Here is a 16,880-nt window from a genome sequence, read left to right on the forward strand (position 1 = left end):
GTAGTAAAGAGAGGGAAGGTAGTTAAGACTGATGGGGTGGAACTACCAGTGGGACACTTAGCAGACATACAGACCAGCTACAAATATCTTGGTATCCCACAGCCACGTGGGAACCAAGATGAGGAGGCAAGGAAGACAGCAAGATCCAAGTACCACCAAAGGATAAGACAGGCCCTAAAGAGCCAGCTCAATGGGAAGAACAAGATCCCTGCCATCAACATATACACCCTGCCAGTCATCAGATACCTTGTCAGTATGGTGAACTGGCCAAAGAAGAACATGGAGGCTGCAGATGTGAAGATCCAGAAGCTCATCATGTGTGGAGATTTCTACCCCATGTCCAATACTCAGAGGAAAGAGGGTGGGTGGGGTCTGGTGAGTGTCAAAGCCACTGTCCTGGATGAAATCCAGAGTATCCAGGAGTACATCAGTAAGATGGCACCCAAAGATGAGCTGCTGAAAGAATGCCTCAGGCAGCAGCAGACATGGGAGGAAGTTCAAGTGGAGGAAATACCATGGCAAGACAGGCCCCTGCATGGGATGTACCATCGACAGATAGCTGAGGTGGCTGACATTGGGAAATCCTATCAGTGGCTGGAAAGGGCTGGACTAAAGACAGCCCAGAGGCACTGATCATAGCAGCACAAGAACAGGCACTAAGCACCAGATCCACAGAAGCAGGGCTCTACCACACTAGACAGGACCCAATGGGCAGACTGTACAGAGAGGCCTCAGAGACAGTCCAACACATAGTGGCAGGGTGTAAGATGCAGGCAGGAACAGCATACACTGAATGGCACAACCAAGTAGCTAGCATTGTGTACAGGAACATCTGCACAGTGTGTGGGCTAGACCCTCTCAAGTCTAGATGGGAGATTCCGCAGAAGCTCATGGAGAATAACAGGCCTAACATCCTGTGGGACTTCCAGGTCCAGACAGACAGGGAGGTACCGGCCAATCAACCAGACAAGGACCAGAAGACCATGGTGGTGATAGATGTAGTGGTGCCAAGTGACAACAACATCAGGAAGAAGGAGTATGAGAAGCTAGAGACGTATCAGGGCCTGAAGGAGGAATTAGAGAGGATGGGGAAAGTAAAGGCCAAAGTGGTCCCAGTGGTGGTAGGAGCACTAAAGCCTGTGACTCCTAAGCTGGAAGATGTAAGGATCGCTGCCTTCGGTGCTGAAGAAAAACCTCGTGAGATACAGGCTCGGAAGAAAGTTAGTTTACTCAGGCATAATGTGTAACGGTTACAGACAAAGCCAGGATTGGCTTGGCATGGTTTCTTACAGAGTTTTATAGTGTTCCCCCCTTGACCCGTAGTACCTCTGGGTTCCATCCCTGCCCTTGTCCCAGGTCACCCTCTGCTTGTCGTGATCTTCTTCTCCTCTCCTTAATGGCAGATTCCATCAGGTTTCATTGTCCTAATGATCATCGTCTTTTGTCCGCGTTGTCAGTGTGCTCGTGGGGCTTTTCTCATGTGGATGGAATGGGGTTTCCTAAGTCGGGTTCCAACTGGTCGCTGATTGCCTCCGGATCGCTGTGTTCCTGAAGCATTGGAATCCGCGTTGCCTGGGGCATCTGGGGAACCACCGGCACTACAATGTTGCTGGTTCCAATTTACTCTCGGCCATGAGTTAATTGCTGCCACCTGCCGGCAATTAGCTTGTGGTTTGCCTCCTTTCCCTTCTCTGACTGCCTATGCCTGAGGTGGTGAAATTGACTAGCGGTGGTGCAACTGAACAGTGGCGCTGGCTGTACTAGGCTGAATCTGACAGAAGAATGGCTCCAACAGATCCCAGGAACAACGTCAGAGCTCTCTGTCCAGAAGAGTGCAGTGCTAGGCACAGCTAAGATACTGCGCAGAACCCTCCAGCTTCCAGGCCTCTTGTAGAAGACCTGAGATTCAGGAAGACAGATACCACCCATAGGGGTGAGAGGGGATTATCTACTCACACACACGCACACACATGAACACACACACACAGACATCAATAAACAGCATGCACAGAACTGCCTCCCTCCAGGGTTTCTGCCCATTCTGCCAGATCTGCCAGATCTGCCAGATGGTTACGTACCAGATGCCCTCTATTAAACAATGACATCTGGTGGGACTTAGGCAACATGCCTTCTCTGTTGTGGCACCAGCCTGTGAAAGACACTCCCGCGAGATCTGGAATACACCAACCTTCCAGCCCTTCGAGAAGGCCATGAAGACCTGGCTCTTCCCCAGCTCCTGGGCCAGGATGTTACTAGCCCAATATCGGTGTGGTTTGGGTTGTGGGACTGTGATGGCGCCTTGGTTGTTGTGATGATGATTTTAACTTTCTTTTCCGTTTTGTTGATAAAGGTTTTATTATGTTTCTTATGGACTGTTGTTAGTTGCCCAGGGCTATACATATTAGATGGGTAGCCATATAAATTCTCTAAATGAATGAATGAATGAATGAATGAATGAATGAATGAATGAATAAATGAATGAATGAATGAATGAATGAATGAATGAATGAATGAATCAATCAATCAATCAATCAATCAATCAATCAATCAATCATACAAACACCAGTTTTAGGTTCCTAATCCTTAACCTATTATGGTGGTAGAAGGTACCCTCCCCATACTCATGTGGGCTGAATTCACTAACAAACTTAAGAGCTGCTCCACCCACCAATGCATATGAACTGCTCAAAGTGGCCTTGTAAGAAGGCATTCTCAGCAAGCTGAATTGACCCTGAGTGGTGACAGGGAGAAAACTCAGCCAGCAACCTCTGGCCCAGGAAACCAAATGGTTTCTGTTCACTGACCGTATCTCAAAGCTAGTATGGCTAGCATGCTGACTGAGTAGGAAGGGATAAATAATCATAAGGTCACACAGACGGGATTATCTAAAATATTCCAATGTCACGCTGTAATTTCCACTGTGTCTGCCTTTTCTTTTGTCTTGCCTTTGCAATGTGGTGGGGCAAAGATATAGAAGCCCTGGTTTGTGTTTGCTCATGGCCGCTCAGCAAAGTAAGAGAACTTTGCTGGGGGACCAGTGTATCCTGCGTTATTGCTTGTATGCATGCAAATCAAATCATGTTGTATCTTCAGTGTGATTTGGTTTCTTTGGGAAAGCCAGGTTTTGGCCACAACATTATCCTATCTCCTCCTTTTCGAATGTACCCAGCAAAAGGACAAAAAGGCAAGGACATACTTGATTTCACCTATGGCAAAGAAATGTTTCTTTATGTACACTTAAACCTCCGTGTCATCAAGAACTGTCCATTACAATAATGTCTAAAATGGTACCATAGAGGTGGCATGTTTTCTGGATTGAGTTGGGGGTGATGTAAATAGTTTGGTACTGTCTGTATTATCAGCTTTGGTGGCAAAACCCAATTAGTCAATTGCTTTTTAAGAGATGGGAAAATCACTCAACAATCTTCAAGGAATCTTGAGGTTTCTTCACTGTCTGTCTTTCTAATGTCTATCTTGATATTGACCCAGTTCTTGTTTTCTTGCAGCTAGAATTGGTTTGCAAAACATTGAAAACCCAAATAGAACAACATAATTAGATCACATGGAAAATTGTTTGCCTGAAAAATGAATATACCCCCACTCAAAAAACAAAAAACAAAAAACACCACTCTCTCAAAAACTCTAAGGTGAAAGAAAAATTCCGTCAAATTTCTTTATATTTTAGTAGGTAGATGGATAATTTATTTCCCAATAGATTACTCTAGTGTGTACTATGGAGTTTGGACAGAGATGTTCATTGCAACTGCTTGAAATATGTGCAGAGCTCAATCAGATAATGATTATACAAAGGTGGCTATGCATGTCCAATTAGTACTCGCTTGTTCAAAATTTAAGCTTGTTCTTTTTCTGTTTCTTATGTATTAAATGCTCTCTAGTGTTGAGCTGAGGCCTCAATATAATTATATAGATTTTGGGGGTGAAGATGCAGCCCAGTAAGCCAGCACTGGAAGACAGGATAGAAAAGATCTCCACGGCCACCATGTACTTCCCCTTGGTGCTCAGGTAGGGGGGCACAAAGGTCACCCAAACACTGCAGAAAATTAAAATACTGAAAGTGATGAACTTGGCTTCGTTGAAACTATCTGGCAACTTCCTGGCTAGGAAGGCCACAGTGAAGCTGAGAAGGGCCAAGAAGCCCATGTAGCTCAAGACACAGTAGAACATGGTAATGGAGCCTTCATGACATTCTACTATGATTTCTCCTAGAAGCGTCTCCATGTCCAAATCTGGAAACGGAGGTGACGTGCCCAGCCAAATGGCACAAATACCTACTTGAAAGAGGGAGCAGAAGCAGATAATAGAATAGGCCAACTTATGCCCCACCCATTTGTGGAATAGGTTTCCTGGCTTTGAGGCTAAGAATACTATAACCACTGTGACGGTTTTGGCCAAAATAGAAGAAATGGCAACAGAGAAGATGATGCCAAATGCTGTTTGCCGAAGGAGGCAGGTCGCCTTATTGGGCTGTCCAATAAACAGAAGGGAGCAGAGGAAACAGAGAAAGAGAGAGATAAGGAGAAGGTAGGTGAGGTTGCGATTGTTGGCTTTGACGATGGGAGTGTCCTGTTGCTTAATGAAGATGGTAAACACCAAAGCTGTAACCAGGGAAAAAAGAAGAGCCAGCAAAACCAGAGTAATGCCCAGTGGTTCGTCAAAGGAGAGGAAGTTCAGTGTCTTTGGAATGCATTCATCATGAGCTTGGTTTGGAAACTGATCCTTTGGACAAACCACACAATTCTCCATGTCTGAAAAAAGGAAATGAATTGTACTATTTTTAGGGCTGCCTTCTCAGGAGTCCTCCCACGCTAATAATTTCATCACAGAAACTCTTAAACTCTAATACCCCAAACATGTCAAACTGAATGACAGTGAGTGATCAAATATTCCATCTTAGGAATGATTTGATCATGGCTTGTATTCAGAAAAAGTTCAAGTGGATGTACGATGGTTGCATGTTTCAAGAGCAGAAAGGGAGAACAGAGACTCTTGGAAAAGAATCAGAATAAGATCCACTTCATTTAGCCTTACTGTAGTTGTAACCACATAGTGCATACAAGAAACTGCCCAAAGTTGTGTTAAAAGAAACCAGAGTGAAGTGTGGAAACAGAGCAGAAGCTTTTAGTCCATGGAGGGTAAAAAGTGGACCACAAAGTTGAAAATAATTGTGTAGTTCTTAGTTTGATCTTCATCCTATGAGACAGCTGTAGTCTTTAGTTATTGTGTCCCATCACCAAGTAGAGTAAGATTCTAATTTGGACCTAGAGTCATGGATGATACAGGCATGTTTCCTTCTTTAAGACAAAGCTATGCTCCAAAACATTTGAAATATGCTTTAATGTTTAATGAGATGTTTTAATGGGGGAGGGGCACTGTGTTGTCCTTGTTCACTTCCTTCTCAGTGGCTGTTCCCAGTAAGTGTTCATAGGGAGTGAGAGGAATATCTACATGAAGCGGCTGGGTGTGATTGTCTCTCACCATGGGGAGAGATATCATCAGTATGCTGATGATACTCAGCTGTCTATCTCAGCCCTGGTGAGTTAAGTGATGTCATGACTTCCCTCTCACAGTGCCTGGAGGCTGTTAAGGTCTGGATGGGGTGCAGCAGGTTGAAACTGAACCCTGGCAAGACTTAATGGCTTTTGGTTTGGGGTTCTTTGGTTCATGGAGAATTGCTATCTTTTGTCTTGGAAGGGGTTGCAGTGCTCTAGATGGACCCAGTGTGTAATCTGGGGGTTCTCAAGGAGTAGGTGCAGTCGTCTGTGCGTTGCGTGCCAGGTACACCCTATCCTGGACCAACAGGCCCTGTTCACAGTCACCCATGCTCTAGTCACCTCCCATCTTGAGTATTGTAATCCGCTGTACATGGGGCTGCCCTTGAAAAGTATCCGGAAGCTTCAGTTGGTTCAAAATGTGGTGGCCCACATGGCTTTAGTCTAGATTTGCACATGTGTCACTTCTCTTGTGGCAATTTTCTCTTTGTTTGCTGATTTGCTTCTGGGTCCAAATCAAGGTGCTGGTTGTCACCTTTAAAGCCCTACATGGCTTGGGGCCAGGTTATCTGAAGGACCACCTTTTCCCAATTTCATCTGCCGGACTTACCAGATCAGGGAGGCAGGTTGTATTATGGGTTCCCCCTGTTGAGGAGGTTCATCTGGTGGGACCAAGAAGGAGGGACTTTTCCATGGTGGCTCCCTCCCTGTGGAACATCATCCCCATGGAGATAAGACTGGCCCCGACCTTGATACTCTTCTGAAAGGCTGTGAAGACATGGTCTGGCCAGCGGGCCTGGGGATCCCAGGTCAATATGGAGCCCATTAAATGGATAGTGTAAATGTATTGTTGTTGCCAGGGGATGGGGGTGTAGTGGGTTTGTATTTGGGGTTTTAAGCCATCTGGAGTCACCGTGAGTTGGGCAGCCATATAAATTGCTTTAACAAACAAACAAACAAACAAACAAATAAATAAATAAATACATGATGTTATACATCTTACCCATTTGGTTTGATATCATCCTTTCTGGACATAGAGCGCAATCATAGCAGCAAAATTTCTCCCCTTCCTTCTTTGTCTTTCTGTATCCCAGAGGACAAGGATCAGTGCACAAGGAAACAGGTGGCAACTATCAAAAAAGAGAGGTCAGTAATATACATATACATACATAAATACATACAATAAATCAATTGTCCCTAAACAGAGATCCTAATGACACAATGCCAACATTATGCACCATGGATGGCCAGAGATAGCCCTACCATGAGGAAGAGTAGTGCTAATCCCTTGTGTTGGGTTCCCCCTTGTAATCTGCTAGCTTTAGGGAAAGTGAGGAGACTCTCCTTTTACTAGTTTGAAAGGAAACCTTAACTCTTGGGCCACTTAATTTTGTATATGGAATTAGGGGTAGAGAGCTCTTTACCACTCAGCTGTGAATGCTTTATAAGATTGGAACTTTCTGCCTCTGCTGATCTTTTATAGTTCCTGGGTAAGATCTCAAACACCTTGTTCAAACAATACTTGGGGACCTGTGGCAGAACATCTAGCCATTCCAAAGTTTGTGCATGATTTTTGTCATGTAATGAATGTAATGATGAATGTGCTTTGTAGTTTTTAAATGTTTTTATGTTTTTTCCTTGTGAGCTGCCTAGAGTCACTGATAGTGAGATGAGCAGTGTATAAATTTGATTTATCAATCAATCAATAAATCTACCTGAGTAAATTCTGGTTGCCACTGGATTCTGTCCTCATGAATTATGAAGGTTTTTCCTGGAGAAGTATGTGGGTGCACTTCTCCAACGTGGACCCTGATATAGGAGTTGTTTGGGAAAGTGACCAAGTTCACAATGTCAAATCCAGCCTCTAGTTTTCCCTGATTGTTGAAAGTAATTTCATCTCCAGCACTGTTGTTGAAAGAAATTCTCTGCAGAAATGAGTGGATCTTCAAGAAGAGAAGAGTAAGAGAAATGCTTGAAATATTTATCCTGTATTCTTGTAAATGTCAACAGCATGAAGGGACATTTTATCGTTCTTGGTGAACATGTAAAAAAGCTAGCAAGTTTTGGATACAAATACAAACATAAATTCAGGAGACATTAAAGAGTAATATACAACTGAAACCAGAGGCTTTTCTTTTGGGATTGATGGACAAGTAGCTGGAAAAAAGTCATGGGACTTTGTTTCTATATATGATAACTGCAGCGAGATTATTATATGCACAAAAGTGGAAAGGTTTGGCACTACTCACATAGGAGCAGTGGCTGGTGAAGATGATGGAACTTGCAGAGACAGCTAAATTGACTTCTCCTTGATTAGACAAAAGACAATCTTTACATTTACTGCTGACTGGAAACAACTTATAAATCTTTTGCATGAAACAGAAAAAAACAAATTTATGACTTAAGGCTTTGATGATTAGAAAAAATAGATAATAAAAAAGAGAGAGGTTTTTTTTGTAATCATAGAGTAAGAGGTAATTGTATTTCTACTTATAATTGCTATAAAGAAAATTGGAAGCTTCTTTCTATTGTGTTTCATTCTTTCTTTTTGCAGTTTTGGCTTTTTCTTTTTTTTCTGTTTTCTTTTCTTTCTTTACTTTACATTAGTTCTTGTTAGGTTTTATATTCTGTTTAACATTCTGAATAAAAATGATGTGTGAAAAAATAAGAAACCAAGGTTAAAGAATGGAATGACTTTTATTTTTGTTTTCAACAAGCATGGGTTGTCCTACACAAAGTGATTAGTTAAAGGTGAGCATGTTTCTACATTCGAAGTGTTCTGCTTTCGATGCGCATCCTTAGAACTTTCCCTGTGGTCAGAACCTGTGCTTGACTTCCTAACCATGATGAAATTTCTATGAGGGTTTAGACCAATCCATGTGGATGTCTCTGTTGGACTTTTCCATGCCGCCTAGGGAAACTGAAATAGAATCTGCTCTCCCAGGACTAATATGATCAAATGCCTGCGATTTGTAAGGCTCGATTGAGATAGGTACCAATTAACTTTGGGGAGTGCAGCAGTGGTGGGTAATGGGAAGGCCCCTCAGTTCTATTCTAACCGTGCAGGCCATTAAAAAGAAAATTAAGAGGAGGAAGTTTACCTGCCAAGGTTCCACTTTTTCTACTTTTCTGGCATAACTCTCCATTCCTCGGTGGGTGGGTGGAGGTGCGAGAGCTGCCTGCAAGCTGTGCGCCACAGCAGATACGGCATTATAGATGCTGTAGCTGTGGCCTGTCATGCTCATTTCAAAGAAAGGTGCAGGAAGAGTCTCCAGAGCTTCCTCTCCATGACATATGTCATTTGGACACTCAAAAGCTTGTTCCCAGAAGCTGGAAATAAAACCGTCTCCTTTCCTAGCAGAAAGGTTGATGTTCCGGAGAAAATTCTGAAATCCTGGGGGCTGTTTTGTATGAAAAGTGAAGGCAAGAGCACCATGAAATGTTTGCATAGGAAATGACTTTTGTAGGATGTGTAAAGTGAAGTCATTTTGGGCTGTTGTAATCCACACCTTTGCAGTAGACAGAGTCACATTATTAAACATATCAGTTACATGGTAAGCTCCTAGTAATAATGCTGAAGCCAACCACATCACAGTTATGTTTTCGCCATATAAAATAATTGCATTGGCTTTTTTCTCTGTAAAAATGATAAGATGACTCAGTGCTTCATGGATTACGCTAGGTAAGTCATTGAAATGCTGATTTTTGTCAAATCTTGCTGTGAATTCAGAGCAGATCTTATTTTTCAGAAGCAGGGGTTCCATGATCCGCAAAAAATGTTCTCCATCTAGGTTATTCACTATGACAAGTCCTACCCATTTCCACCTGAAATGCAGAAGAAGCTGGATTAAACCCTCATACTGAAGAGCTTCATCAGGGACCATACGATAAAAGGAAGGAGAACGTGATTCAGGAGGAACTTCTAATTCAAACAAACCATATGAAATCTGGAGGAAGAAACCACAACAAAGTAACTAAAACACTGAGAAACAAAAAAGTGAGAAAGAAAAACATTATTTTAAAATTTTTCTTTCCAATTCATATTTCATTCAGTTTACCTCCAAATGTAACTGGAAGAAATATTTAAAACATCCATTTGGGTGTTTGAAAAATATATCCCTTTTACTTAAGATCAGTTCTATATTTGCGTAATATTTATTTATATATTTATAGTGCATATTATTGTGGACCTCTCTAATAAATTTTGATAGATAAATATTTATAGTCTTAGTTATTTGGAGCACCTAACAGTCATTATGTTATTGCTTGCAGAGAGAGGAATAGACTCATATAGATCTCACAATCTCTAAACCATCAAGTTATGAACATCAAAGGAAGAGAAGAAGGAGTTTTCTGTAATTCCCTGTGTCTAGAGGTTTAATTTCTACCTGTGGAATTTTGAAGAGCTGAAAAATTTCGGCCATGCGTGAAGAAGTGTCAGAACTCAGTCCTCCAATAATTCCCATGAGGTTTTTTGTGGCCCCACATATGTAGTTGGGGACAAACTTGTGAACTTTGAAGAGCAGGTCCAGACTGGTGCGATAGGTCATCTTGGAATCAGAGTAGCTGTCGTAGATGTGGAAGCCAAGGGTGACGTTAGGCAAGAGCTGGGGATCCTGATTGATCTCTTTGATGGCAAACTCCAGAGCCAAAATGTGTTGGTAGAACTTTGCCACCACACTGCAAAGCAAGTAATTTGGGTGATGAAAGAACAATTTGTATCTTTTTAAAATGCAAGTAAATAGTATGTAACAAAATGTAAAAAAATATTTAAGAGAAGGAGAAAGAAGAACAGTTGACTGGTGGAGAGAAGGGAGAAGAGAATGAAAAGGAAAGGAAAAAGAGATTGAAGATTACATGAAATGAAGGAAAAGGAGACTTTGGAGCACTTCTGTCAATGAAACATTTCTCTTGTAAATTTTCTTGGGCCAACATGCTCACTGGGGAATTAGGGGAGTTGAAGTCCCCACATCTTAAAGTTGCCAAGTTTGAAAAATGCTGTCTTATACTATCTATTCATACCATATTATTTTGGAATAAAGTTTTAACTGTCCATGAACAATTTGTGATTTAAATAAATGGGAGAATCAATATTGTGTACCTTCTCCCACCTAAAATAGGAAAGTTCAGGTTAAAGAAGAGCTAGGACAAGCAACCAGGTTAACCTCTATAAATGTATTTCTTCTTCTTCAGCTCCTGTCCAAACAATTCCTGGTTTCATCATTGCTTGTTTCACAATATAATTCTAGCATGTAGCCCATATAGCTACTAATTTAAGACTTTCCATTGAGAATGATTTCATTAGATTGGAAGAAGTAGAAGTAAATGAAGATTGATAATCCACTATACATGAAATGACTTCAACTTAACACAGAATGGAGGTACTCAGAAAAGTTTTGCTTCTGATATTGTTTTTTCCCCCACTCCAGTATTACTGCTTTTTTGTGGGGGAAAAAATCTATTTAATCTACATAGTTAATCTCTAGATTTGCTCTTCGTAAAAAGATATTAAGAGTAAGTAAACTTTTCTACATTCTCCTACAAAAGGAAAAACCAGCAAAAAGGAATAGCTTAGCTGAATTGAATAAGAAAACCAAAATGGTCTGAACGTTTAGGAAGAAAATGTTCAACTGTCAATAGAAAGACTAGAGATAAATAGAACTTATTTGTGACCATACAAAACAGAAGACTGTGTTCATGGAGAAAGGAATGGCTGGAAATATGTATTATTTAGGAAGTGGTCTGCAATGTTTTCATTCTTGAGCAAGTTAATGGATGGTTCAACAACAGTATTGAACAACATAGAAGAGGTCTATTTCTTTCTAATTGGTGCAGTGACCAAATTGAGTCCTCCTGATTTTTCCATAAAAGGTTGTTTCCACATTCATGTTCTGCAGCCAAAAGAGAATACACGTGGCCAATGAAAGGTCAACAATTCTACTATTCTTGTTCTTTTTATGTGATGTTGGAACTATTGAACCATTCATAGGGAGGAGTGTTTGGCTGAATGCTAGCAAGTCTGCTTTGCATGGATCTTTCCAGGTTTAATTCCTGGGATCACCAAAAGCCAAGAAATTAAGCAAGTGGTCAAGGGGATCACTTATCTCTAGAGCTGCCTCCAATGACATGAGATAGGATAAGGTGAAAAGAATAAACAGTCTGACCTGTATGCAGACGATGCCTATGATGCATTCGTATATTTAAAAAAAGAATGATGAACCCCCCCCCCTTTTAAAATAACAGGAGGAACTGGCAGCCATAGAAATATAAAGCATCACTAAATTAACATTATTGTTGGAAGACTTGAAAGGCCAGGTGAGGGATAGAGTGTCATGGCGAACATGGTGACTCTTAATGGTTGCTAAGAGTCGACAACAACTTGATGGCACATAATCAATGAAAAAAAATTAACATCAAACTTCACCCTATAGATCAGACTGGGAATTGATTCCTTACTATGGGAGGGTAAATGATTCTTTAGAAGGATGTACATTGTACATATAGCTGGGGAATGCAAAATGAAGGAGCGATGCCATCCCACCAATGACGTATTTTCCTTCCTGGTACCATTCATGTGGAACAGAAACAGCAGAATTTCCAGTGCACTGGACAGTTTCTACTGTGATGGTCAGCTGGGAGGTCAGCAGTAGAACCACACTCAGCAGTACTATAGCCCCCATCGTCCTCCAGGCAAACATCTGTCTGCATTTTGTCACTCTCCTGCTTCCTTGCAGCACCATTCCAGCGGTCAACCTTGGTTCATCCCAGTTGATTTGATGGACCTCTAACTGCTGGCAAGAGAGTTCTTACAATTACTAAGTTATGCCTTGAGTACTGACTGAATCAATCATCTGAAGCCTCACCTACGCAAAGATGCTCAAAATTTAGATGGAGAGAATTCCGACTGACACCCAAACCTAACCTTGTGTATGAATGGGAGCACAGGCCTTTATTTCTGTTTTTGACTAAGGTGATTGTTGTTGTTAGAAAATTCTAGTGCAATTTTCAGATCTCTAGAGAGTTGACATAAAATTAATTACAATATTTGTGACAAATATAGAAAAGGTAAAGGAGTAACATTAATAGTAATCTTGCAGAAGTGAAAAATGTGTATAATGTCAAAACAACTTGATTTGGCCTATTCCAATGTCTTAAACATTTGAATGAATGAGATGCCATTGCTTAAGAGAAGGGGCAAGGAAGTGTTCCAGATTTTTTTTTTTAATAAATCTTATTGGCTTATAAAATTTAACACACACAAATACCTAACAAACTTAAAATGAGAAGAGCAAATACAGATATAAACCCCCCCCCCCTAAAGATCAACACTACACAGCCATAAAAAGAAAAAAAAAGAGAAGAGAAAAGAGAAAAGAGAAAAGAGAAAAGAGAAAAGAGAGAAAAGAAAAAGAAAGAAAAAAAAAGAAACACAAAATTTTTTAAAAACAGGGTTTCCTTCTAACTAAACAGTGAGTTTTAACTATTTACATGTCTTCTTCTTTTCTTGGTTCCTTCATCTTGTCTCTGTTTCTATTTTATTCACAGTTCTTACTTGTTACTCTAAATGTTCATCTGTATGGAGTATATTGTTTCCATATAGCCAAAAAAGGGTTTCCAATTTGTTATAAAGTCATCAACATCTTTATCTTTCAGCTGGTCAGTCAATTTAGCCATTTGAGCAATTTCCAAAGATTTGAGTAACCATTCCTCTAGGGTTGGTACATTTTCCTCTTTCCATTTGGCTGCACAGACAACTCTAGCCGCAGTGATCAGGTGTAATAGAAGATTTCCATGTTTTTCCTCAATTTCTTTGTCTGTAAATCCGAGTAGGTACAGTTCAGGTTTCTTAATAATTTCCGCTGACAATATTTTGCAAATATTTTAATGTACTGACTCCCAATATTTTTTGACTTTTGGACACGTCCACCACATATGGTATAAAGTACCAATTTCCTTCTTACACTTCCAACATACATTCAATATTGTGTTATACATTTTATTTATCAGGGGTTATGTACCACCGGTACATCATTTTATAAAAATTTTCTTTCAAATTATAATTTAATGTAAATTTTAACCCTTTGGTCCACATTTCCCCCCACAATTCATACTCAGTATTATAGCCAAAATGTTTCTCCCATTTTTTCATACAATCTTTATTTTGAACTTCCCTCCTTTTAGCTTGTAATAAAATTTTATATATTTTGGCTATCATATGATCGTTATTTGTATTAATTTGAGTGTCCCACCATGATGATTCTTTTGTAAATTTATAATTTTTGATGTCTATTTTGAATTGTTCTTTCAATTGAAAATATGTGAACCAGTGGCACAGGTACCCCTCCTTTTCCAATTCCTCTCTTGTTGGAAGTGTGCCAGATCTTATGGGGTGGGCAGCAATGGTGGGAGAGAGACAGTCCCTCAGATAGCCATGGCCTATGCTGGGAAGGGCTATATCGGTGATCACCAGTACTTGAACTGTAGCCAGAGGCTCACTAATAACCAGTGTAACTCACGTAGTAGAGATGTCACAAGGGTCTTCTGAGCTGTGCCCATAACCTTTCGTATTGTTGCTAAGGCCAGCTTTAGCTTCTTAATGGTCTTCAAGGGCAGCCCCATGTAGTGTGTGTTGTAATCGTCCATCTGTGAGGTGATTAAGTCCATCTGTGAGGTGACAGTGAGAAGGGATTTCCAGTCCAGGAAGATGTGCAATTAGTGCACCAGAGAAATCCATGTGAAAGCCCTCCTGGCCATAGTTGCCACCTATTCACTGAGCAGGAGTTATGAGTCCAGGAGGATCCCAAATTGTACACCAGCTCTAAATTAGTAACAAGGATGTAAAACCGTGGGCGCCAGAAGAACCATGCACCCATAGCCAATTGATGTTGTCAAAATTAAGTTTAAGGCTGTTCCTTGCCCTCCAGAACCAAACAGAATCCAGGCTTTTGTAAAAGACCTCCACAGTATTAAAACATTCAAAAAGTCATTTAAAGAAAGAAGTCTTTCTTATCTAATGGTACTTCTATCTTTGTTGGTTGGCAGTGCTGGGAACTGAACCTCAGACCTTGGGAGTTTGGACAGCACAGTGTGCACTTGAGTGATCAGGGAACAAAAATAAGCATAATTAACCAGTGTAGAATATCTATATCTATTTTTTTTAATCTGTTCACTCATGTCCGATTCTTGGAGACTCCCTGGAGAAGTCCTTGCAATTTCCTTGGCAAAGTTTTTCAGAAGTGGCTTGCCATTGCCTCTTTCCTAAGAATCTGAGGGCTGCGAGAAAGTGACTGGCCCAAGGTCACCCAGCTGGCTTGGTGCCTAAGGCGGGACTGGAACTCACAGTCTGGTTTCTAGCCTGATGCATTAACCACTACACCAAACTGACTCATGTATATGTATATGTATATGTATATGTATATGTATATGTATATGTATATGTATATGTATATGTATATGTATATGTATATGTATATGTATATGTATATCTATATCTATATCTATAGATTTTGGGATTTTGGAGTGCCCCTCGTGCAAATGAGTGATCAGGAAAACAAAAATGAACATAATTAACCAGCATAGAATGTCTCTGTCTCTGTCTCTGTCTCTGTCTCTGTCTCTGTCTCTGTCTCTGTCATCTCCATGTCTTCAAGTAGTCCTCGCTTAGAGACCACTTGTTCAGCGACTCTTTGAAGTTGCAATGGCACTGAACAAATGGTACTTACAACCTGTTCTCGAAGTTCTGGCCACCGCAGTACCCTCAGGGTCATGTGATCACCATTTGCAACCTTTCTTGCCAGCTTTCTGCAAGCAAGGTCAATGGGGAAGCCGGCAAGGAAGCTTGCAAGGTCCTTTTGTCAGGCTCCTGCACCTGGCAGCAGCCATCCCAGGGCCCGAAAACACTCTTGCATGCTGCTACAGCCACCCACATGCCCTCCCCCACCGAGCAGCAGCCACTTACCTGCCTGCCAGCCTGCTTACAAGCTGCCTGGATTTGCAGCTTCCTGTTGGCTATTCTGCTGACTTGTTGTTGGACGTTGCGAGGAGGTCCTTGCTTAACACCCATGATTCTCACTTAGGAACGGCAATGGGGACTGCTGGGATTGCTGTTGCTAAGCAATGTGGTCACGTGACATTGTGCTTTAGAACCTCATCACTTAGTGAAGTGAATTCTGGTCCCAATTACCATTGTTAAGTGAGGAGTACCTGTATTTTTTTTTTAATCCATTCAATTGTGCCCAATTCTCAGAGACTGCGTGGTCAGTTCCCTGTCGTTTTCTTGGCAAGGCTTTTCAGAAGTGGTTTGCCATTGCCTCCTTCCTCAGGCTGAGACAAAGTGACTGATATCCATATCCATCTGATACAATATGCTGTTAATGCACAATTCAGGACTATGAATTTCAGAGCACATTCAGATAATAGAAATATAATTTAAAGAATTACACATTTATTCCATCCCCTCTCTCAAAAATGTTAGCATAGTAATTCCACACTGCTCCAGGACCTGAGAGGAGACCACAGCAATCTCCCAGAACAGGAACCAGTGACCATCACAGTAGCAGACATCCAACAGTGGGTCAAGAACAGGAAGAGCTGGACAGTACCTGGCCCGGACATGATCCATACCTACTGGCTAAAGAAACTAACAGAAGTAATGAACACCTAGCAGCACAGATGAACCAGCTGCTAGCAGCAGGCTCCCACCCAGACTGGCTAACGCAAGGAAGGACAGTGCTGATCATGAAAGACAGTGCTGGAGATGAAATTACTTTAAATGATCAGGGAAAAGGGAAATTACTTTAACCGATCAGGAACAGCATGGGCCAACTACTGGCCAATAACCTGCCTCCCCACAACATGGAAAGTCCTATCAGGCATCACAGCTGCCAAGCTACAGGACCATATGGGCCAGTACCTGAGCACAGCTCAGAAGGGCATTGGGGACAACACCAGAGGCTCAAAACACCAGTTGCTCATAGATAGAGCAGTCGCCCGAGGCTCAAGCTCTAGGCAGACCAATCTGAGCACAGCCTGGATTGACTACAGGAAAGCCTATGACTCAATGCCACACACGTGGATCTGTGAATGCCTGGCACTATACAAAGTCAACAGGACACTAAGGACCTTCTTCAAGAACTCAAAGGGACCATGGAAGACAACACTGGAAGTCAACTCAATTAAAGCAGCTCACACAAGTGGCATAAACCAAGGTGATGCACTGTCTCTGCTGCTGTTCTGCATAAGCTTGAACTCCCTCAGCCAGATAATCACGAGGACTGGATATGGGTTCAGGAGTGGAACTACCATTAGCCACCTCCTCCATATGGATGACATCAACTGTATGCTAAGAGTGAACAAGACAGTGACTTGCTG

At 41.5% G+C, this 16,880-nt stretch overlaps 1 protein-coding gene across 1 annotated transcript; it reads right to left on the reverse strand.

Moving 5' to 3' along the window:
• Window positions 1-3,843: 3,843 nt before the first annotated feature.
• LOC112543090 (vomeronasal type-2 receptor 26-like) lies at window positions 3,844-15,573 on the reverse strand. Its single transcript, XM_088143918.1, has 8 exons — window positions 15,469-15,573; window positions 14,027-14,174; window positions 10,612-10,621; window positions 9,899-10,190; window positions 8,612-9,019; window positions 7,226-7,453; window positions 6,514-6,640; window positions 3,844-4,766 (listed from the first exon to the last, which is right to left on the reverse strand). Exons 1-8 carry the CDS (start codon window positions 15,571-15,573, stop codon window positions 3,844-3,846), a joined length of 2,241 nt encoding a protein of 746 aa, XP_088000044.1.
• Window positions 15,574-16,880: the final 1,307 nt, after the last annotated feature.

This window comes from Python bivittatus, unplaced genomic scaffold, assembly GCF_059951505.1.
Source record: "Python bivittatus isolate LINGU-HERP-01145 unplaced genomic scaffold, Pbiv_v1 ctg000430_np1212, whole genome shotgun sequence".
NCBI lineage: Eukaryota > Metazoa > Chordata > Lepidosauria > Squamata > Pythonidae > Python > Python bivittatus.

Coding starts and splice junctions, on each gene's coding strand:
- LOC112543090 (XM_088143918.1), bottom strand. CDS start 15,573: ATGGGTGTTAAGCAAGGACCTCCTCGCAACGTCCAACAACAAGTCAGC. Junction 9,020..9,898: donor AGCTCTTCAAAATTCCACAG/GTAGAAATTAAA, acceptor TCTACTGCAAAG/GTGTGGATTACAACAGCCCA. Junction 7,454..8,611: donor AAAAAGTGGAACCTTGGCAG/GTAAACTTCCTC, acceptor CTCTTCTTGAAG/ATCCACTCATTTCTGCAGAG.